Source organism: Lepisma saccharinum, chromosome 28 (genome assembly GCF_977018435.1).
Source record: "Lepisma saccharinum chromosome 28, izLepSacc3.1, whole genome shotgun sequence".
Lineage (NCBI taxonomy): Eukaryota > Metazoa > Arthropoda > Insecta > Zygentoma > Lepismatidae > Lepisma > Lepisma saccharinum.
In genome coordinates this window covers 4,371,568-4,395,609 of record NC_139256.1, presented here as the reverse complement: position 1 = coordinate 4,395,609, position 24,042 = coordinate 4,371,568, and the positions used below count along the sequence as shown (strand labels likewise).

The 24,042-nt window shown below is 39.1% G+C and overlaps 1 protein-coding gene across 1 annotated transcript in view; it reads right to left on the bottom strand.

The window, feature by feature from the left end:
* LOC145980575 (homeobox protein unc-42-like) overlaps positions 1-24,042 on the bottom strand; it is a 148,567-nt gene that overhangs the window by 16,658 nt on the left and 107,867 nt on the right. The window contains exons 4-5 of the mRNA XM_083113609.1: positions 16,680-16,865; positions 4,805-4,895 (exon numbers count right to left, since the gene is read on the bottom strand). Coding sequence (XP_082969735.1) covers positions 4,805-4,895; positions 16,680-16,865 — 277 coding nt within the window. The remainder of the gene's footprint in view (positions 1-4,804; positions 4,896-16,679; positions 16,866-24,042) is intronic.

The following is a 24,042-nucleotide window of genomic DNA, read 5'->3' as shown; positions in this document are numbered from 1 at the left end:
TCTTTCTGCCACAGTGATTTCTCAGTGATGATTTTCCATGTTCTTGTTACTTTTGCAGGCAGCGGCTAACTGTGGATTGATGCATTTGAAGTTGTCGACCAATTTCTCTCTGAGAATGGCCATCCATACGCAAAGCAAGAACCATTCCTTGCTTACGTGCGAAATGTTACACTTTTTGCCCATTTTTTTCGAGAAAACACGCTCAAATACACTACAAACCACCAGAACACTTCACAAATATGATAACGTATCCAAACTCTCAATAATGAACATGTAGTTGCAACATAAAACACGTCACAAGTTGCACTACTAAGAATCGTTTTACGGATTCCTGACAATTGATTACAAAGCCTTGCAGCAGTAACTGATTGCAACACCCTCTAGCGGACACTCCAAACACTAAATCAACAAAATAATAACACCACACTACGCAGTGAATCCAGACCAATGCTTCAATCAATTGATTTCAAGTTGTGCAGGAAAGATGCATGCATGCGAAACTCAAAATTGTCAACATCCGTAATAAGAATATAGTGATGCTAATTTTTTTTTACAGAGTGTGTATTGAATTTTCATTTGCCGAGATATTTCTGTAAGTTTTAGGCTCACCGAGGGCAAGAAAGCACTCCTTTTCACTGGTGCAAGTGTGTAGAGGAGGCGCCATCTTTAAAATGACAAAAATGACGTACTGAAGCTCATTTGATTAGTGTTGCAGTCATGAGGTCGTTTTGTAAGTTACCGTTTATACCTTATGTAAATTTGACCTGTACACAGTCTGCTTTAAAATTTTTATTGGAGTTTTATGGTTTTCATTTGACTCCTTATAGAATTATCTCGTGATTTATTATTATTATTATTATTATTATTATTATTATTATTATTATTATTATTATTATTATTGTGGGAATGAATTATGGATTTTGGCGGCAAAGAATCGCCTTCAAAAAGTATAATCAGTTCAGGATTTTTTATTGGATTACTATGTACGTACAAAGTTTAGAAATAATTACTATGAGTAACATTATTCCGAATGGCTAACACAGTTAAATATGTCTACTTTAGAAGATAGAAGAAATGGAAAGAGATAGTTTTGTACAGAAGATGTCTTATCAATTAGATAGTCAATACTTTTCGAATAATATATCTTTTAAAATTCCTAAGCGGAATACGAGGAATATCTAGCGTGTAACGAAAAGGTCAGACGTTTACTAACTGAACTTATAGAAAGCTACAATATGAACTTTTGATGATGTATACTTTTGTACGATCTATTGTATAATTTTATTTATAAATTCAATTTTGTAATTTTGTATCTCCTATTAACATAGTGATGTACTTGGTTGTCATGCTGTGCTCACTTATATACTCATTTATATTGCTCACAAGGTTCCCAAATATTACATTACACACAATTCCTTTATTTCAGTAACAGTGATGGTGAACTGATAACAACTTTTGTTGATAATTTAAAGAATGATGTGTTTTGAATTAATTGTACAAATTGGACGTTGTGGTGTATCGGACCATTGGTGTGGTTAGTATCAAGTAACAACAAACAATTGAAGACTAAAATTGGTAAACGCTGTAAGTGCCAAAATAATTCAAACACCGTTTTTCACGTTAAACTGTGCAACGTGAGATGCTTTATAATGTGGTAAACGTGAAATGTGGCTGGGAGCCCTCTAAGTAGTTCAAAGGGCGTGTAAAGAGGTCACTACTGTGAACGTTCTTACGGGCTGATGTGCGGAACTCTTTCGCTTTTGGCACTTACAACGTATACCACTTCTAGTCCTCAATTATTACTATTAGAGGCACAGTAGATCTGGTTGAAAACTTGTAACTTGAAATGTAAGTATGTTGCTCTCACTATATTATTCTAGAAATACAGGATATATGTCTTACATATTTTATCCATGTAATTTTGTACTTTTTCCCTTGACTTAATGCTGTATTGAGTTTTGTACTCTGTACAGCACTTGAAATAAACTATTATTATTTAATATTAATAATAATATTGCTATAACTCCATCATTGCTAAAACTCGAATGCCCAAGGAGAGGCACGGCTTAGGAAACTGAGTTGCTAAAAGGCACATCCGAGAAGCATATACCGAATACTTAAAATAACATGACATCAGGCCCGTATCCAGGGGAGAGGCCAAGGGGAGCATGCCCCCCCCCCCCCCGAGCCATGAAATTTTTAAATGTGAACCTATAAAAAGTTACAATAATATATTTTACATGATATCATACTTTTCCTCATGGCTAGTAAATATGGTTCTCTATTTTATACATACACATTTATCGAGAAGGATAGTTATTACATAGTATAATAATAAATATCATGCGCTTACTCACTTAATACATTTTTTTGGAAGTGACGTAAACAAGTGCTGTGCAAATTTTAAAGCTTTTTTGAGTTCCGATTTATTTTCTGTTGTCGTCTTACTAAAATTCGTAATTTCAAAGCACCGATTCGTCTATCATGTTCCGACATAATTTCTGAGTTTAAATGGGAAAACAAATGCCCATCAAAACGTGGGGACACAACAGGGGTGCTGCCCCCTACAATAGTTTGCTTCGACAAGGCCCATTGGTGACGAATATTTATACACTCATATTGATCATTCTTTTGATTAGCATTTATTTGTTGTAATTTTGAATTATCGGTATCGGAGGGAATCGGCAAGAATATCGGTTGAAAGTGTATCGGCGCAGTGATTATAAGATGGAATTGATGAAGGGACATTTGCAGGGAACACCCTTGCCCAGGTTTCGAACCCGGGACCTCTGGTGTCGTAGCGCGCTGTGATAACCACTTCGTCAAGGAGGCCGGCTGTTTTCGTGATTCTTAGGTGATGCAAATCCAAGTCTTAGTGCTTACAATATGATAAAATGCCAAGTTGAAATACAAAAACCAGATCTGTTGGAACAATACTTTCTATGGAAGAAAAATGGAGGATAGGAAAACTGGAGCTTGTCGTATGATCGTCTTTTTCTCTTTTATCGACCGTTTTGTCGAAGGAGCGGATTGATCTCTCAATTTTTCGCTGATGGAGAATTTCCTCGCCCTCCATTTTCCCGCCGTCGAACCGTGGTCCTTAAATGCGGATTCGCAGTTCCGTTATTTTTCGTCTTTTGGTAATTCGTTGAGCGACTCAATGGAGGTGGTTTCCGGCGCTTCCTTCCCTAGGAACCCTCGTGGACGCAGGCGTTGCCATGGCGACGCCCGGAAGCGCCTCCCCCCGCAGAGACGGTCGATGGACGGAGACGCTCGGCTGGGGGCGCCACCGAACGAGATTCCGGCGCTCGATGCTACCAATAAAACTCCTCGCGTTTTTACAGCATGGACTCCAGATCTTCTGAATAAAACTGATCATTATTTCATTGTTCCCCTTTTTAGAATCTGTTGTTAGAAATAAAACTTTTTTTTTCATTGTTCACATTTTTAGAATATGTTGTTATGAATAAGGCAAATCATATTCTCGTTGTTCACGCTTTTAGAATATATTGTTATGGATAAAACTGATCATCTTCTCATTACTCACGCTTTTAGAATATGTTGCTATGAATAAAACTGGCCGTCTTCTGTAGTTTCACAATTTTTATGTGCTCAATTGTTATGAACCAAACTAATCATTTTCTCGTTGCTCATGCATTTATGTAAGAATCTGTATACAGGAAAGCTACAGTATATATGAAACTGTGCACTAGAAGACTTGTAATTTAGTGTTATTTTGCAGATTGACAGAGTGTGACAAAACATAAAATATTTCGAATTCATTGTGTTTGTTTATTCCTTAATATCTAATTCCACCGAGCATCTGTTCCTGTAAGATTATATAATTCTTTGGCTTTAAAAAGTGTAAAAAGGAAAGTTCTTAGTTCACGAAAATATTAAGGAAAATAAGCAAACATGTGATAAAAAACACTCAAATACAAGCAAATAAGCAATTTATATTTTTGTGCGAGTCGCTTTTCAGTCTCATTTGACTAAACGCCATGATGGGAATGAGTGATGATGAGATGAAATTGATGAAGAGACACTCCCAAAGAACATCCACGCCCAGGCCGGGATTCGAACCCGGGAACTTCGGTGGCGAAATTAAATACTGTCGACCAGCGAAGTGTAAGAAACTAGTTTCCAATGTTAATATTAATTTGATAAATAAAAATCGTTGAAATTGTAAGAGTTTCAAATTTTGTATTCCCACTATAATCAGTGTACGGTTTTTAAGAACGCCCTGTACATATAGTTACTTTTTGGTTGATTGATCGATTTGGGTTATTTCACTTCGCTTTTCTACTACTTTTGGTTAATCGCGACGATGAGGATAAGTGATGAAATTATGAAATTCATGAAGAGACACCCAAACAGAACAGCCATGCCCAGGCCGGGATTCGAATCCCTGACGTCGTAGCGCGCTGTGATAACCACTACGCCAAGGAGGTCGGTAGTTAATTATTAGTAAATATAATTTACAAAATTACTTTGTTGTGTCTGCTACATTGTTTGTCTTGGCAATTCGACGTCAATCGCGGCCATAAGGATGAATATTCAATTGACGAAATACACGAGGAATGAGGCAGAAAAAATTATGTGTGCCTTCTCTGGGATTCGAACCTAGGAACGCTGTCTTCGTAGAGTGTAACACTAACAACTAAATCACGCTTATAGATTCTAGTGGTGGTGCGAGATCCACACGTGAACATATGTTTGCTTGCTACCTGCATGTATCAGAGGTTGCGGACCTGTTTCAGATTTGAAAGACAACACAGACTGATGCCCCGTGATTTCCACTTACCCATTGTGTCTTGTCGCATGCCGGACATGTTGGTGGCAGAATGCGTCATCGAGAAGGGCTGCGTCATGGCAGGATAGGACGTCGACGTCATCTGAAATTACAAAGCATATGTCGGGATCATTAAAAAAATTAGAAAAAAACATATGCAGTGAAAAGTAATTTAAATCACTTCTCGTTTCAAGTTCATATAAAACTCTCTGCTTTTGCATACACTATCATAATATTTTTCCAAACCAAATTATATGTTAAAAGTAGAGATGGCAAAATCCGGATAAAATTTTAACCGGATATTGAATTATCCCCATATTCGGATTATAGGAATATTCGGATAATACGAGTACTAAATATCCGGATATCCAGACCACCCGGATATCTGAAATATTCGGGTGTCCAAAATATCCAAATGTGTGTATTATCCAGACAGTTGTATCGTTTATCCGTTTTACGCCTCTTCGCACATTCTTCCTCACAAATTAGGCTATAGCAACACACACACACACACTCACACACACACACACACACACACACACACACACACACACACACACACACACACACACACACACACACACACACACACACACACACATAAATACACTCTCCCCTGCGCAGAACTGATATGGAAATGGCATCTGCCCTAGAGTTCTGCAACGAGAGGATTTCGCTAATGCGCCAATTAGTTCACACGGACGACGCTAGATAGCGTACGGAATCGAGAGCTTCTTCGCTCGAGCGAATAACGCTCGAACAGGCAAGACGATCGGTATTCGCTCGAAGCCCAGTAGTACACGTATAGCCGTAATTTGTCTGTTGTGGCGGGCCCTCCAATATGGATCATTAAGTGAAAGACGCTGTGAAATTGAAACTTAAGTGAACATAGTCATCATCTTCATGTTAAAATATAGGTTTAGTCTATCTTCCCAATACACAGTCATATATGAAAGTATAATAGATGTTTGTGGGCTGAAACTACTAGGATGTTTTGCATATGTGTGTCTGAGATCATTGTCCCATTAAAGTTATATTAGCTTATGAGACTCGAAGGAGTACGAGCGTGCGCAAGTGGTTCAATGGAGGACTCTAAACTGCCCACTATTCCGGGTAAGTTTGAAATTTGTTTACGTCATTCACGTTATTAACTTGTAAGCAGTACACCGCAACTGAACCATCCCTTGCCATAGCTTAGAAAGCAGTAGCGAAAGGATTGATGGAGAATTTCATGGCTTCTAAATACTAATCAGATAAACACAATATGGCGCTGTTGCGGCGTCCGGGCTCCCGTGGCTCCCTCCGGCGTCGTCTGTTTGCATCTCGCGACCGTCTCAAAGCGGCGGGAAGGAAGGGTTCAATTGACCGGTTTGCTAATCAACTCGGTTAGAAATTAGCCACGTGATTAGGTTAGCGGAGGACGCCCTGGCGCCGGGCCAGTCGTGAAGACGCGGCGCTGCTCATTACGAGCGACCGACGGGCCGACGCAGAATCAGTGGCGGAGCGGGACCGAAATGCTTGCGCCCATCGGCACAAGGTAGGCATTCTGTGTGACGTCAGCCACTATATTACACGCACGACCTGCAAATATCTTTTCTTTCAATGTCACCCCGATCCCTGTTCGGGCGCCACTTTTTCTTAGAAAGTAAGAGGTTGATTTTTTTCGGCGGGATCGGAATGCTTGCGCCGGTCGGCAAAAGGCAGTACTTCTGTGTGACGTCAGTCAGTTTATTACACGCATTACGTACAAATATCTTTTCTTGCAATGTGACGCAGATCCCTGTTCGGGCGCCATTTTTAAGTTAAGAGGTTGGTTTTCTACCTGTCAGTTTAACTTATTTGCTTTAGACATCTGAATAAGTATTTCAAGTTAGCCAGGGATGATCTTCAATCATTCTCACGTTAATTTATATTTTTCCTTAGTTTCAAATGCTCCTTGTCAAAAATTCAAATCGTAAAACGGGTCGAGTGACATTGTATGATATATCTCTTAATGAAACAGAACTTTCGGAGGATTTTTTTTTTTTTTTTTTTTGCTTTGGTCAACAATTCAGATTTGTTTGCTTACTAAAATTCGTAATCCCGGTTCGGTTACGACAACTTCGATCCCACCACCAAAGTTCCCGGGATCGAGTGACGTTTGGATTTCTTTGTCATGCATTCATCAATTTCATCTTATCATCACTAATCCTCAACGTCGCGCTTAGCCTAAGGCGGCAGAGAAGCGATGCTAAATAATAAAAATACAAATTCATTAACAATTATTCTGGATTTGAAACAAAAGCATGTAAACAATACCAAATGTTTTCTATTCTTGTCCATGCTTCTACAGTAAGGGGCCTATTAGAATTTCTTCACCTGTTATACAATAATGAAAATAATAACTTTTATGTTAATTAATTCTATGAAGATGTGAACTTAAATAGGATTAGATATCCTATTATTATAATTGTAAATTGGGCTTCAGTAACAGTAGATATGATCTTGAAACTCAAAGACTTTTGCTGTGCTTTATTCTATTTAGACACAACTGTTCGATAATGGATATTATAGGACCGACAATCAGTCTGTATACCGCAGTAGCACTGGTGTAATCAGGTTTTTCCGGAGGGGGCTAGATTTTTAAAGACGGATGATACATAGCTGTGTTCTGGATGGTTGGGATAGAGTATAAAAAATTTTGCAATTAGATATTTCGCTTTAAAAGTTGTTTAAAGACCAAAATGGTAATCAGGAGTCATTTTAAGGGGAGTTTGAATTTATTTAAAATTCCTGGACCTTTAACAACCTTGTTTGTAAGTACTTCGTGGTCGCTGTAAAGAGCTAAGCACCTTTGTCTATTAGTTCCGAAAACGGACGCCAGATTGCAGGGGCAATAGGTCTATCAATATTGAGAAATTCCTTTATTACTTCTTGTATTTATCTTAATAGTACCTTCACAGAATATACAATCAAATATAATGCAATGTCATGTTTTGTTTTAATAATAACTAATGAATCGTCAGGTCCATTCGAAGCGTTTAAATGAATATATTAAGTAAATTAACATTTTACGTAATTAGTATTAATTGTGTGATGTTATGTAATAAATGACAATACAAAATATATCATTCTACTTACCAGTGAGTATTATTTGACGTAAAAATCATTTTAATTAGTACCTTTTCTTTACGGGATGGTCGTCTATTAGAGCTCAGAACACTGACGTACGAAGGGGCAACTGATGAGGCTACGGCCCCCTCCATAAATGAAAAACCAAGTGCTAAATGGGAATCCGCCTAAGAATTGCCATTTTTGTCTTTGAGCAACTTTTAAAACGAAGGTTAAGAGTGGTAATTAGGAAACACATTGCGTTCGCTGTGGCTCTGGGCCGAGATAGCGCGTGGCATAGCTCAGATGCCGGCATTTTCGTCCCGTGACATCTCGGTGAGAAACCTGATAAATAAAAGTTCAACACTACCAACGGGTCAACCAGTTCACGTGAGAAGCAACAATGACAAGCAGTGATGTGCCGTACACTATAAGTTTACGTCTACATGCGTTGTCTACACATAATCTACACGTAGATTACATTGGGTTGTAGTTTACATAGACTACGTAGATAATCTCAAGTGCATTAAAATTAATTTTCAAGGTTTTCATGAAAGGAAAGTGACATTTTCAACTATTGGTTTCTTACGATCTGAAAAGAATCCAATTTTCAACAAAATTAACTTCTCTTCTGTCATCAACTATGGAAGGAGATAAATAGTATGCAAAAAAAAACAATAGATGGCAGTCGTGAGGCAACATTAGTCTTTTTTCCATAAAATATTAGAATATTCGCTATGTTAGGTGGTTTCCTAGGTGAGAAATTGTTCGAAATTTGATTGGAGCGTATGAAAAGTTCTCCTGACACATCAGCAACTGATACGCAGTATAATTTTCTTATAATTCCACGGCGCCCTTTGCTAAGTTATCACCTTTTGCCATGTTGTTTACATAGATTACGTCATCTACGTGTATAAAATAGTCTACGTGTAGAATGTAGACTATCGTTGTTTACGCGTAGACGCACATCACTGATTACAAGTGACCTGTCGATATCTGGAAAAATACTTGATACATTAAGAGTTATACACAAATAGTGGCCTCCCCGATGGCGCAGTGGTAGCGTCGTCGCCTTGTAATCAAAGGGTCCACAGCACAGTGTGGTTCGGATCCCACTTTAAGTCGTAGGTTCAATCCCGATTATCCTTAATGCGTATAAATTGGACTTCAAACGCCAACTCAATCAATTATCTACACTACAAATGGAGTCCTAGTAAATGCATAGTTTAATATCACATAAACTGTTTTCATTAGCACGTCCTTTTGTCTATGATGGCAATTCTTCGATGTATCCGAAACTCTTCGAACTAGATATAAGAAATTTGGTGGGTTGAAAGATCTTTGAATTCTCTGTGATGTAATATCAACCTTCTTGATCGGCCCGTCCGTTTGTCCGTTCTAGTCAACAATCGAAAGAATCGATACATATCGACTTCTCAGAAACTACTAAAGGTAGAAATATAAAATTTGGTGAGCAAAAATATTTCTTAATACTAACCCAAAGTGATATAAAGGATCTAGATATGATTGCCTATTTGTGTGTTGCAGTCAAACAATCGACGTCAACAATCTATGGGCTGCTCGGAAAGTAATATCCCACATTTTTTTCTCATTCGAGAATGGAGGGACCAGCCTCAAATGATAGGGTAGCAACATTGAAGTTTAGTGTCCATATATGTGTGTAAAAGTACATGGTCGCCTGACAGATAGCGCCACGGTGGTGGTCCGTGAAATAAATGGCATCTGTGTGACACACTACAAACAACGAGCTGTAATTGAATTCTTAGTGGCGGAGAAAGTGTGGCACAAATTCACAAACGGTTGTGTGCTGTGTATGGAAGTTCTGCGGTCGATAGGAGCACCGTTGGACGCTCCGTGCAGAGAGTTAAGGATTCAGGAAGTGGAGAAATGGAGCTGCATGATTGACCGCGGTGAGACGAACTGGTACAGGGAAGGAATTCATGCCCTTGTTTCGTTTTGGTGTAAGGCCGTAGACACAGATGGAGATTATGTAGAAAATTACATGTGTATAGGAAACATTCAGTTATACTGATAGTGATTTTCATAGATTTTGAATAAATAGTTTCCGAGAGAAAAATTGTGGGGCATTACTTTCTGAGCAATCTTCGTATATATGTTCAAGCTTCGATATCTCTGAGCATTTTCGTCAGTTCATATCAACAATCGAATCGTTCAATATTTGATTATTCAGAAACATCATGTTCATAAACCAGACAACACACGTAACGAACGACTTGCAGGGAAGAGAGTATTACAAAGAAAGAAAAAGTTGCAAGTTGGTATCGCGACTGTTCGATGTAACCAGGGAGCGTATTTACAAGCCCTATAGTACTGCAGAACCTCCAACGATATTTGGCTACTGATTGGCTGCCATTCCGGAAGTTGATGCAGCGTTCCTTCAAGTTAACGCTAGATGGCAGTGTTCAAATTAACAATGTAGATTTCAGATATCCATCCCAACAAGATAAGAAACCCATTTACACTAAGGTTCATTTTTAGCAAAATTATTTAAATTAATGTTTTAGAAGACAGAAATCAGAACTCTTCTTGAAGTGAATATTTTTTCAATTTAAAGTCACATCAGTGCAAACATTGTAACTACCAATGACTATTGAGAAAATTATGTATATCGAATGTATAGCATTCTAAACATTATATTTTATTATATAAACGTATATTTCTTAACATAATTTCGACAATCTGTTTACAAACTTTATTACTATATAATCACAAGTCTTATTTTTCCATACTTTTGCTGTAAATGAAGAAGCAAGGAACAATGGACAAGGAACAAAATCACTTCCGGTGCACACAGCCAATAAGAAAGTGTAATATACTTCTGGTTCTGCAGCACTATAGGGTTTGTAAATACGCAACCGGGGACACCTGAACATTGGATGGTACGAAGTGTCCCGCATGAGGGGAACCAAGAGCGGAAGTTGCATATGATCCAAGTCTCTCTCCGCCAAAACTTAGGTATGCTCGGAGGAAACCCAATTTGTCCCCGAGCGGAGGGCTAATCGCATCAGGCGAGCGGCGCCTGGGATGGGTTTCCCTTGTAGCGATTCTCCGCAACGATAATCCTTTTGTCGCGGAAACTTCTTCGCGACTCCTCGCGGTCGCTTAACCTCCCTCCCAATCACATCTTCCTGGATTCCGTCTCCTCCACTTTCCTTCGCACTCTGTAATGCAAGCTTCTCTCCAACTTTCGTTTTTCTTCCAGCTAATTGGCAGACGGTGTTCTCGGGTGAAGAGGTCCCAAGTTGTAAACAGCATTACTGCATCAGCCATCCAAGTTGGGCTTCAATGGAAAGAAATAAGGCCTCGAGCTTCCCATATGTTTTTAGGAAACGTGAATTTTCAGTCAGGATTCTAAAAAAAAATGAATTAAATGGCCCCGAAACAGGGATGCGTTTTTAAACTCACAAAGCCGACATCCTTAGTGTAAGGGACGGACATTACATGTGAAGATGAACCTGAGCCTCAATTCTTTAAAAATGAAATACAATGCTTTAACCTTTTTTTCCTATCTTGTGAGTGAATCTAAGATGTCATTTGCATAACAAATCAAGTATTAAGGTAGGTGAACCAAAGGTGGCCCTAGTTAAGCTTCTAGGGCAATTTACAAATCTCTAATAAGAGATAAATTTCTGAAATTAAAATAAATAACTCCTATAACTAATTAACAACGAGTACTAAATAGATACTTTGTAACATTGCTTGTAACTTTACTTTTAAAAAATAATTACAAGACCTTTACATCTGTTTCCAAGATGGCCCATGGGTCCCAAAGGTGACACAAAATTGTTCACATATAGCTACAAACATGGGAAAGTATTTTAAGGGTAGTTGGTTTTAAACAACAGTGTTAAGTTTCTTCAATATACTGACCAAGGCAGTAATTTATTTTATTATAAAACATAAACTAAACGTAACGTTTCAACCTTCTAGCAAGGTCTTCTTCAGACTCTGCACCAAGTACAAATGTAACAAGATACAAAAACAGGACGATATATAGCCTATACACAAACATTACTCTCCTCCAGACTATTAGAAAGTTGTTCTGGAACATATAGTGGGATGAGGCGAAGCAGATAGGAAAGGAGAAGAGAATACTAGTGAGAAAATGGAAGGAGGCCAAGGAAATAAAGAAAGGTGAAGAAGACACAATGAACTGGAATGGGGGACTGAAGATAAACAAAGAATGGAAGAAGGTGTTAGAAAGAGTGGAAAGGACAAGAGAGAAAGAGGAGAGAAGAAGGAAGAAGAATGAAGGAAAAAGAGCGTGAGATAAAGAGTCCAACCACACTCTACATGCAAGTAAATATGTTTAGCCTTTTAGGTGAAAGTACAGTTGACAAGGGAAAGCCACCTGCTAGAATGTTCCAGAACAACTTTCTAATAGTCTGGAGGGGAGTAATGTTTGTGTATATATAATGTCCTGTTTTTGTATCTTGTTACATTTGTACTTGGTGCAGAGTCTGAAGAAGACCTTGCTATAAGGTTGAAACGTTACGTTTAGTTTATGTTTTATAATAAAATTAATTACTGCCTTGGTCAGCATATTGAGGATTTTTTCATATCATGGAAACAAGGCTTAATGGTGTTATGTTAAGTTTCGTATTTCATAGCACAGAAACTGTAAGAAAAATGTTGCTTAAGTATAAGAAGAATAGTTACTTTAGTGTTAAAAAATGTTGTCCGCGTGTCCCCCCATGACGATGGAATGCGCCGTAAACATTTATCGTAGTGAGCGCAGTGGATGAAAACAGGGAGATCACATTACCTGAAACACTACTTCAATGGTTCATCTTGAAGTTACTTCGCCAATGGAGTTTGAAATAATATAAGTAACTCTGTGGCGCAACAGCGCGTGAGGTCCAGGGCCTAGATGGGAGACCATCCAACCAGTTACGGGGTGACGTGTGATCAGCACGACGAACCTCTAATCGTCGATGTAGATTTCATGACCGTGTTACGCTACTCCCAATTTCCTCACGATGGTGGGTGACCACCGGTCTCACACACAGTCCGAAATCTCAAGGAGAAGAGTTGTTACGTCCCCCCCCCCCGCCAGGGGACTCGAACCTGCACGCGTCCCTTAGCCGGAGCCAAAAAGAGGAAATACACAAAGGACTGGAAGCGAAGGGAGTGTAACCACCAATAAGTTGAAATTTTCTTCAAAGATAATTCATAAATAATACCAACACCTCCTCTTCGTCCTCATTGGCCAGGCTACAAGAAGCAAACGTCAAGAATAATTCAATGCGGTATGGCGGGCGCAACATCCGTTCAGGCGGTTTATTGATGCGAGCGACATATATTATTTCCTGAATAGAAATTATGTTTGAGCAATATTCGTTGGTACCAGTCGGAGATAGACAGAAAAATTATCTGATGGAACTTACTTAAACCCCATGTTATTACTACGTGGAGTAATTTCTTTTTTGAGAAAGTAAAATTAAAACGCTAAATTTTTACTATTAAGTAAACTACACGCAATATTTTCCTATTTCATTTATTAATTATTCTCCTGCATTAAATATTTGAAACACTGACAGTTGGCTGCTTCTTCATGATTTATTTGTGATTCAAATATTTAGATAAGAGAGTGCTACCATCTATTGGCGAAAATATACACTTAAGATTTTTAGAGCGTAAATTCGTTAGAAACAACAAAAAAAATGATTATTTGTGGTACAGATGTCTGTCATTAGTGTTAGGCTAGTAGAGGACTATCCCATCATGAAATTGTCTCAGTCCTACGCGAGGAACGCGGAGAGGAATTTGAGAAATACGAATAAATTACATAGGGTGACCAGACATACTCTTTTTAAGAGTATTATACTCTTTTAGAGGTTCATATACTCTATACTATTTTCAATTTGCAAAAATCACCAAATATACTCTTTTCCTTGCTATTTAATTTCATTCCTTATTTTACGCGTAAAAATGCGTTAAAATCCACAGAAAGAAAAGAAACAATGATATGTAAGTGGAGGTCAGTAGGCTACAGGCTGAGTCAAATTTAAAAATGATTGTGCCTCTTATAAAAAATTCTTGTTTACTCTGCAACCGTTGATTGTGAAAGACTCTTCAGTGTTATGAAAACCTATTGGCGAGAGGTGTCAACACTCGAACAAGTAATGGAAGTGAAATTCAATGTGGACATGACCTGTGAAGAGTTTGGACTGGCAATAAAGGACAACTTGAACATACTCAAGAAAGCAAAATCATCCCAGAAGTATGAATAATGGTGCCCATTGGTGAGTAAGTATTTGTAATTAGCTAATTATATTAGACCCATAAGTAACTTGAATTTGTAGAGTGTAGGTCTATTTTATATGGGCTATAATAGAAGCAATAACAAATAGCCACCCTTATTTTCCTTTTCTTTTTATGTTTTTCAACCTACAGACTATACTCTTTTTGGTCAACAAATATCTGGTCACCCTAAATTACAGAAGTGAAACGTGGAAGAAAGATATGAGGAAACATACATAGGGAACAAGAAAGAGGAAAAGAAGGGAAGAGAGATAAAGTTAGAGAGAAAGAGAGAGAGAGAGAGAGACAGAGGATGAGAAAGCAGTAGATGTCGTGTCTCTACAGAGGCGTGGGTTCGAATCCCACCGCTGCCACCATGTCGTGTTATAGTGCTCGTCCCCAAAGAAACCTCACTTTACTTCAAAGAAAGTTCCGAAAGATCAGTTTTCCCCCTTACAACCATATATCAGGTCCACGTGCAGTGCAATAAATCGTCCCCTGAAACCTTTCTAACCAATAGCGTCCGTCCAAGAAATGACAGCTCTCATCAAGTCCACGTGGACTAAATGAGATGTTGCTAATTCAGTTTCATAGAGATTTTTGAACACGAGGTTGCGGTTCTCTATCTTTGTTAGGTTGTGTTATTGTGTTTTGCTATTTTTCTATGCAATATGAAGACCTTGGGAGTAAAACGTCACAGTGAATGAATGGATGTCTAAACTCTGCAGGTAAAAGTGACAACAGCGCTTTGCCGAAAAACAGGAGGTGGCTCGAAACCAGATACGGTTCCGGTCAGCTTCCTCTGGGGTTATGTCAAAGATGCCGAACTGCTGCTACGTTCAGGACTTGGGGTATACCAGGATCGAGAGATAAGCCTGTTTACAGCTGTTGGCCGGAAGACGTACTGCCCCAGGAACTGGCATAGTGCAGCTTTTATTGCCTAGGTGGCAGCACCTTACACAACAGTAGAGATGTTCTTAATGTAGGAAAAGAAAGAGAGAGAAGAAAGACAGAGAAAGAATGGAACACACAGAGAAAGAAATAAGTTAGAAAGAACTTGAAAAAGAGAAGGTAGAATAGAAGAGATTGGGAAATAGAGGAAAGATGTAGAGGGATAGAAAGAGAAAAGAAACAGAAGTACATAAGGTTAAGAGAGATACGATAAGAGATTTTTGCAGCTGAACCCAACTGAAAATATGTAGCACGGAATTCCCTACAGAAAAAACTATATATTGATCTGGGTGTCCGTGAGAGTGATAAACAAATGCACAACATGAAACATACAGGAACTGTAATAACTACAGAAAATATATGTGTATAGGCTTCGCAGACAGGATCTACAGCAAAGAGTGGAACCCAAATTAGAAAAATACCTTTAACCGAACTTGTATTACTTAATTTCAAAGCGGACCTCCCCGATGGCGCAGTGGTAGCGTCCTAGCCTTGTAATCAAGGGGTCCCGGGTTCGATACCCGGTGGAGGCACATAGTGGTTCGGATCCCACTTTAAACTGTAGGTCCAGTCCCGATAAGCCTTACTGTGCATAAAGTGGACTTAAAACACCAAATCAATCCAATCCAATTAATTTCAAAGCGACAACGTCAGTGATGGGTTCAGAAAGAGAGGGACAAGGAAATGAATTTATCTTCTGCCAAGATCTGTCATTTCTCTTGTTTTTAGCGTTACTTTCCCCAAAATTAGGGTTTTCTAAAAACAGTTACCAGTTTAGTGTTTAAATCCACTTTGTGCAAAGATAGACTAATCGTAATAAGCACTAAAAAAAAGGTAAAGTGCTCCCCTGTGCTTAGCACCACGCCATGAAGGCGTATAGGGGGTGTGGGGGTAACGCCCCACACTTTCTTGATCCGGTCGTGAGTGGGAGTGATGTGATCAGCATCACGCCCCTGACCGCCTTTACCCCCCAGGGTTTCCCCCAGGTATGCATGTTATTCGACGCTGGGTGGGCGCCGGGGCCGCTTCCATCGTTAGAAAAGTTCCCGGATTTGAACCGGTCGGGGATCGAACCCGGGACCTTTATCATGGTAGTCAGACGCGTTACCGACTGAGCCACCGCAGTGGGTTGTTAAAGGTCCAGGAATTTTAAATAAATTCAATTCCGGTCCAGGAGAGAAAATCAGCAAGCGTAAATGGTTTCTGGACCGTAAAAAACCTTCTTCTGTTTAAGTTATTTCAATTCGGTCCAGGAACCTTTTTTCCCAGATCAATTTGAATACGATCAAAGTTCCGTACTGAAATGAAACAATACATAACTTGGACCGAATTTAAGTTGTGAGAAAAGAAGGTTCCGGTCCTGTTACGGACCTTTAACCACCTTGCTAAAAACAGTGAAAAATGCCCAATTCGCTGTATTTGGCGATTTACTATGCACAAGAATACGTGGTAACAAACGTTTTTCGATGTTGATATGTATATTTCTTTCTAATCCAGTAAAACAGTAAAGTGCAAAGTTTTGGTAAGTTGAAATACACAGAGAAATGCTGAAAGTTCCTACCTGAGGATATCTATTCATGGAATTGATGCTGTTCGGGTGGGGATAAGGTTGGTAGCCCCTGGTGGCCGTCGGGTAGATGTTCCTCATCATCGCCCCGTTGCATGTCGGGATGACAGAGGGCGCCAGGGCCTTCTGCAGCTGCTTCTCCTGCTTTCGATACTTGGCACGTCGGTTCTGGAACCATACCTGAGGAGGGGAGAAAGTTACAATTTGCTACAATTATCCTAAACATTAATTTATCTTTCACTTCCTTTCCTGCTCTTCTTTGTACAGCCACGGACACTTCTGGGTTGTAACACTCCCGTTAACTTTCAATGGAATCGTTACAATCCGGAAGTGTCCGTGGCTGTACATCAAAGTAAAAAAGGCAAAGGTACCCCTGTGCGGTGGAAGTATAGAGCTCCACATATTCTTGATCTCAGCCATACTTGGGATGATGAATTTTGTTGTATAACAATGAGAAAATCTTCCAGTTTTGTTCTCATGCACAATACTTTTGTAAACACTGTAATTGTGGCGCTGGTGCAGGCCCGCAGCTAGAGGGTACTTTGCCCCCCCCCCCCACACCCTGTAAAAAGTTCAGAACACATTCCTACCTAGAATTCTCACTAATCTTTACAATTATATCCTGTATTACTCTAGTAAGGGACACATATTTTAATGCCTACAAAAAATGTATTACAAATTTTTACCAAATTCATCAAAGTGTAGGTAATATGTAACCATTATTATTTAATTAATTCGATTTTTCTTGCATAACACAAGACAATTGTGTTGTTGGATAATCGTTAGATTCCTTTGTGCGTAAAAATCTTGCATACTGGAAACTAGAGGGAAACATTATGAAGCGCGATTTATAAAGGATTTCCTTAATCAGTTCTGCAGAGAAGCCAAAAGCTGTTGGTACATATTAATCGTCTATTAACATTATTGAACTGTAAATATCAAGTATATACAGTCCAGATTATCTTTGTATTCTTTGGTAGTCCGAAAAGTCATTATCGAAATATTGTTATTTGATGTTGCTCGAAATTTTTTTGTTCGTTGGAGTTTCAAGATATCATCCCTTTCCTGTTATTTATCACTTTTGGAGGGGGGGGGGGCAAGTGCCCCTCTGTACACTGCTATATCTGCCAATGCGACACAATAATATTAAAAAATTGCCCCCTCTAGGATTGACTTCGCCCCCTTTACTAAGAATTCCTGGCTACGGGCCTGCGCTGGTGTAGTGTTAAAGAAAATGGCGACTTTCACAGGTTCCCAGACCGTACACCGCTAGACTTCTGCATTTGGGGCTTTGTGGAGGACTAAGTCTATGCGCCACCTATGCCGCAGAATGTGCAACAGCTAAAGGAGAGAATAAAAAACACCCTTGCTTTGGTGGACGAGGAGTTCTTGGGGAAAGTGTGGCAACGAGAATTTCGAGGGGATGTGTGTCGCGTAACTAGTGGAATTATTTATCTATTATTTATGATAAGTAGGGAACCGATTTATATGTAATAAAAATGTGCTAAATATGTAATACATATTTAGTTAGTCTATAGCACCAAAATATGGGGTTAAATATGGACTTAAAATTGTATAAATTCACCTTTTGAATAATACAAGACACTACACGAGTTACCGTACACAAAATATAGTACGCTTATATTGACATTAATTGTAAGACAACATAAAATGTGTTTTAATTTTCTGTTTCCTAAACAATGATTAACAAAAGTTTGTTGTAAGTGTTCGAACCTGAATTCCCTTCTGTTGTATCTTTAGATGCATTCATATTGACTAAAACTGCATTCAGTACCGCTAGTAGTAATGCGAATGTATTTAATTTGTCACTTATTCGTAAGAAATTCATCCAACTCTTTCGGTCACACGGGGAGATGTGTTATCGTGCGAATATGGAGTATACATATGTTCTGAAATATGGAAATATGTAATAATAACTCTGTCGCATGCGATCTTCTTCATTTCTTTCCAACTTTTCCCCTGTTGTTTTCCTTCTTCTTCAACAGTACGTCTCCATGAAATTTTGGGTCTTCCCCTTTTTCTAGCACCTTGAGGGTTCCAGTAAAGTGCTTGTTTTTCAATTGTGTTGTCTGCTTTCCTTAGTGTGTGTCCTATCCAGTTCCATTTTCTTCTTTTAATTTGGTTTTTGATCTGGTCTTCTGATGCTCGTATCCAAAGTTCTTGATTTGTGATTACTTCTGGCCAATGTACATTTAATATTCTCCTGAGACATCTGTTAATAAAAACTTGTAGTCTATTTTTGATTTCAGTTGTGACTTTCCAGGATTCTGCTCCATACAGCAATACTGATTTAACATTACTTCTAAAAATCTTTAACTTTGTTTCTGTAGTTATAATTCTACTTTTCCATATTGGGTAAAGTTGTACAAAGGCCCCGCAGGGACGTAGCTAGGTTGATCAGTTTGGGGGGGCCCAAAACTTAAGGTTTTTCTTCTACCAGGCCTACATATATGTACAGTATGTGTGATATATATATATATATATACTAACTAACTCTCTAGCCTTCTTAAACCCGAAGGTTCATGGCTGCAGCAACACAGGCCTTCCATCTGTCCCTATCCTGAGCAAGATCTATATAATCTTTTCCATCCCTACCGATTTCCTTTAGGTCCATCTCAACGTTGTCCCTCCATCTTCGTCTTGGCCTTCCTATAGGTCTCTTACCATCAGGTTTCCCAACAACAATCCTGTAAACTCCTCTTTCCTCTCCCATTCGTGCCACATGGCCTGCCCACCTAAGTCTTCTTGATTTAATCATTCTAATAATATCTGGACATGAATACAAATTATGTAGTTCTAAATTATGTAGCCTTCTCCACTCACCTGTCTCCTCATCCCTTTTAGGTCCAAAGATTTTCCTAAGGATCTTATTTTCAAATACTCTCAATTTATTTTCCTCTTTCAATGTAAGGGACCAAGTTTCACACCCATATAATACTACAGGCAAAATTACTGTTTTGTATTTTAACTTTTAGTTTCTTAGATAGTAAACGAGAAGACAAAAGTTTATGAAGAGAGAAGTAACATGCATTTCCTGAATTAAGCCTACTTTTTATTTCCTCTTTAATATAATTTACATTTGTTAATATTACTCCTAAGTATTTGAATTTGGAAACTGTTTCAAATGAGTTGTTATCAATAATTAGATTTTGATTATTACCTAACACTTGGTTTCGGCCTGTAAGCATATATGTATATATATATATATATATATATATATATATATATATATATATATATATATCTTGTTGGAAGAGAAGAAGCCCCCTAAAATTTACGAATATAGACTCGCAAAATCCACGGCCATTATTCGGGAATCTAAATGCACAATGAACGCATTAATTTAATGGCATCTAGACAGTCTTTAAAAATCCATGTATTTTCTCTTATGTCAGATTTGAGATACCAAGAACAATGTCATTAGTCCTTACTCCTTAGATTTGTAAATTTGCTTGAAGAAAATTGAGAAGTAGAGAAAACCCTCTTCCGTGGGTTTACATATAAAAGGGTGTTGAAATCAGGTGCACAAGTATGACAACGGTGCGAAAATGAAATGTTTGTGTAATGAGTTCAAGATAGGCATCCCTTATATTGTTTATACCAGAATCGAATCCGGCGCCCTTTAGTGCAAGGCGACACCGTTAATCACTATCCCATGGGACATGCCCGAGTCTTTTGTGGCGTCGTACTGTACACATTGGAGAATGATGACGATATATATGAAATTTTATGCACGCATCTAATTTCTTAAAAGTAATCTTTGTGAGTGAGAAACTGATTATATGATGGCAATAGAAATAACAAAATTCCCGCGCTCTAGAACTATTGTGCTCTCGTCTTTGGTACGACAGATTCAAGGTTCGATCCCTGGTAGGAACTCCAAAATATCTGTGATGGCCCAACATCGTGAGGACAATTGGGAAGCTACTTGAAATCAATATGTAAGCGAATTTTACTCTCAAAACTAGGTGGGACTCGATGTGATGACCTCGCGTCACCGAATGGAAAAACACTTCGCAGGCTTTGTCCTTCAAAATTAATGTTACTGAATAATTGTAGTTTTCTTTAGAGGAACTAAACATTGCTTTTTTGCACAGTACAGTGTTGCATTCTTTCACTCTACTTTTATAGTTATACATTCAAAGGATTCCACTCCCGAAGCATGAACATAACGCGCTACGAAACCAGAGGTCCCAGGTTCGGACCTCTAACAGGTGAGGTTGCATCATGTCTCTCGCCTCGCTATTCCTTCGGTTCATCATTCAATCTCATCGTCGCATTTAACCCAAGAGGTAGAAAAGCGGCGTAAAATAACGAAATAGAAATGATTGATTGACTTGGTTCATTTTACATCACTTTTCTGAAAATTTTTGGCTAATCGTGAAGATGAGAATGAGTTAAGATTAAATTGATGAAAGGATCATTACAAAGAAGACACATGCCCAGGCCGGGATTCGAACCCCGGATACTCTGCTTCGTAGCGTAACCTGCTAACCACTCCACCACGGAGTTGTCAGCCCAAATTGAAATGAAAATTAGAAAATGCTGTTTTGAATTTGCAAGTACAGAGTTCACCTCCAAGGGCAAAAGATTTTCGCTCCCAGTAGGATAGACAAATAACAGAAAATGCTTGATAAGTAATTTGGCTCTCCATATTTCATGATATTATTATGTAAGTTACTATTATTCGTTATATACAAGGGTCGTTCAAGGTTGGCCAAGACTTTCGTGCGTAAAATATTAATTAATCAATGTAGCGCTGCATTACTTCGGCAGGACAGACCATGATTCCTTACGAGAAACCATGATCCCTTGGGACGCATTTGGCGCATGCGCAGTAATGTAAACAAAGATGGCGGCATGTAGTGTATCTGTTGCTGTGGAAAGGCGGTGTAGAATGAAATTTCTCGTGAAGTAGAAAGTGAAACCTGCTGAAATTTGGCGTAGACTGCAAGCACAGTGTGGTGAACAAACACTGTCACGGGCAAGAGTGTACGAATGGTGTCAACAGTTCAGTGAAGGGCGGGAGTTGGTGCAAATGAACCGCACAGACACGTTCGCCCAACTGCAGTCACTCCGGTGAATATCGGTGTTGAGCAAGTTATCCATGTGGATTTTTTTGGAGAAGGGTGCCACAATTAATGCCCAGTATTACTCAACACTGCTTTACGGTGCTGTACGTGGGGCCGTTCGGAAGAAAAGACCTGGAATGTTGTCGAAACATGCAATTCTTCTCCATCATAATGCCAGGGCACAGACGGCCCATTTGACTCAAACAACACTGACCAAGTTGCACTGGGAGGTTTTACCCCGCAGTCCTTACAGCCCAGATGTAGCCCCCAGTGATTTCCACTTCTTTGGGGCTCTTAAAGAGCATTTGGGCGGGACGCGCTTCCAGACAGATGAGGAACTCAAGAACGCTGTCCTGCAGTGGTTACGACAGCAACCTACTTCTTTCTACGCCAAAGGCATCAATGAACTTCCACAACGACGGCAACGGTGTCTGGATGTTCAGGTGGAATACTTTGAAAAACTGACATAGTTTGGTGCTTCTATGCAGTTGTATGTATATTTCCTGTATATAAATAAAAGTCTTGGTCAACCTTGAACGACCCTTGTAACTTCGGATTAATCCTATTTGTATGTGTAGTCAACTTTCCCGCCTAAGCAGCAGCCACAGCGTCTGCATTTGTTGGGCCAGGGTTGTTAAAGATCCAGGAATTTTAAATAAATTCAATTCATGTTCAGGAGAGAAAATCAGCAAGCGTAAATGGATTCTGGACCGTAAGGAAGCTTTTCATCTGTAAAGTTTTCAATTCGGTCCAGGAATATTTTTTCCAGATGAATTTAAATTCGGTCCAGGACCCTTACTTCCTGATGAATTTAAATACGGTTAACGAACATTTTTTTCCGGATCAGTTTAAATAGGGTCGAAGTTCCGTATTGAAATGAAACAATTCGCAACTTGGTACGAATTTAAATTGTGCGAGAAAAAAGGTTCCGTTCCTATTACGGAATCCTATAGAACAGGGCCTCCCCGATGGCGCAGTGGTATCGTCGTTGCCTTGATATCAAGGGGTCCCGGGTTCGATACCCGCTGGAGGCACATAGTGGATCGGATCCCACTTTAAACTGTAGGTCCAGCCCCGATTAGCCTTACTGTGCATAAAGTGGACTTAGAACCCAAAATCAACCAACCAACCCTATAGAACAAATTAGAATGTATGCGTTCCTTGATCTTTAACAATCCCAGGGTAGTTAACGGTCCAGGAATTGTAAATAAATTCATTTCCCATCCGGGAGAGAAAATCAGCAAATGTAAATGGGTTCTAGGCCTCAATTCGGTCCAGGGACTTTTTTTCCGTATGAATTTAAACCCTGTGCAGGAAGATTGTTTCCGGTTGAATTTAATACGGTCCAGGAACCTTTTTTAATGGAACAATGCACTACTTGGACCGAATTTATATTGTGCGAGAAAAAAGGTTCCTGTCCTGCAACGGAACCCAATAAAACCCATGGAACTTATGGGTAGATGGACCTTTGACAACCCTGGTGGAGGCTAAATGAAGAAAAATCACAAAATGTCGCAATATTTGTCATGAATGTAAAATTTTCAGCAAATGTAGAACAGCTTGCCGGGGCCACGTGAACGTTTCGGGGGGCCAGTGCCTCCCCGTGCCCCTCCCTAACGACGTCCCTGCCCATTTGCTTTCTTGATGCGTTGTATTACATCATGTTCTGCTCCTCCATTTGTTGCAACTACACTTCGTAAGATCGCATGCAACAGAGTGAGATGGAGACTCTTCGTGGATGCCCTATGTTCCAATAGGAACTAAAGGAATTAAGTCAAGAAAGTAATAATAACTAAAATATGAGCCAAAACCTAATATATGTAAAAATATGAAAAATAGATACTGTATTTTTGGAGTCTACATGCCATGATGCGCATAGATAATACAAAATACGTATAACTAATTTCAGCTTTATATATAGGATGCATTTACATAAAAATCCGTTCCCTGCTGATAAGGTATTCAAAGTGAAAAAAAAAGATTGTCCCGTTTTTGCAAATTAACACACAGGCTGTTAAATTTTAACGGTAGAATGCTGTGAATTTAACGGTAAGTTCTAACAGTGCGGCATAATGCTGGAAACCCAGCTGTTTAAGATAAACGCGAGACAAGCTATGAAAAATGCAATTGGATTTCAATGCTAATGGCCGCTCCTAGACGCAGAGAGAGGATTAATAATTCCGCATCCGAGCAGGGGCCGACGTCTCCCCCCCCCCCCACAAGAAACAAAGGCGGACCGGAAGAAGCGATTGCAGAGGCTCCTT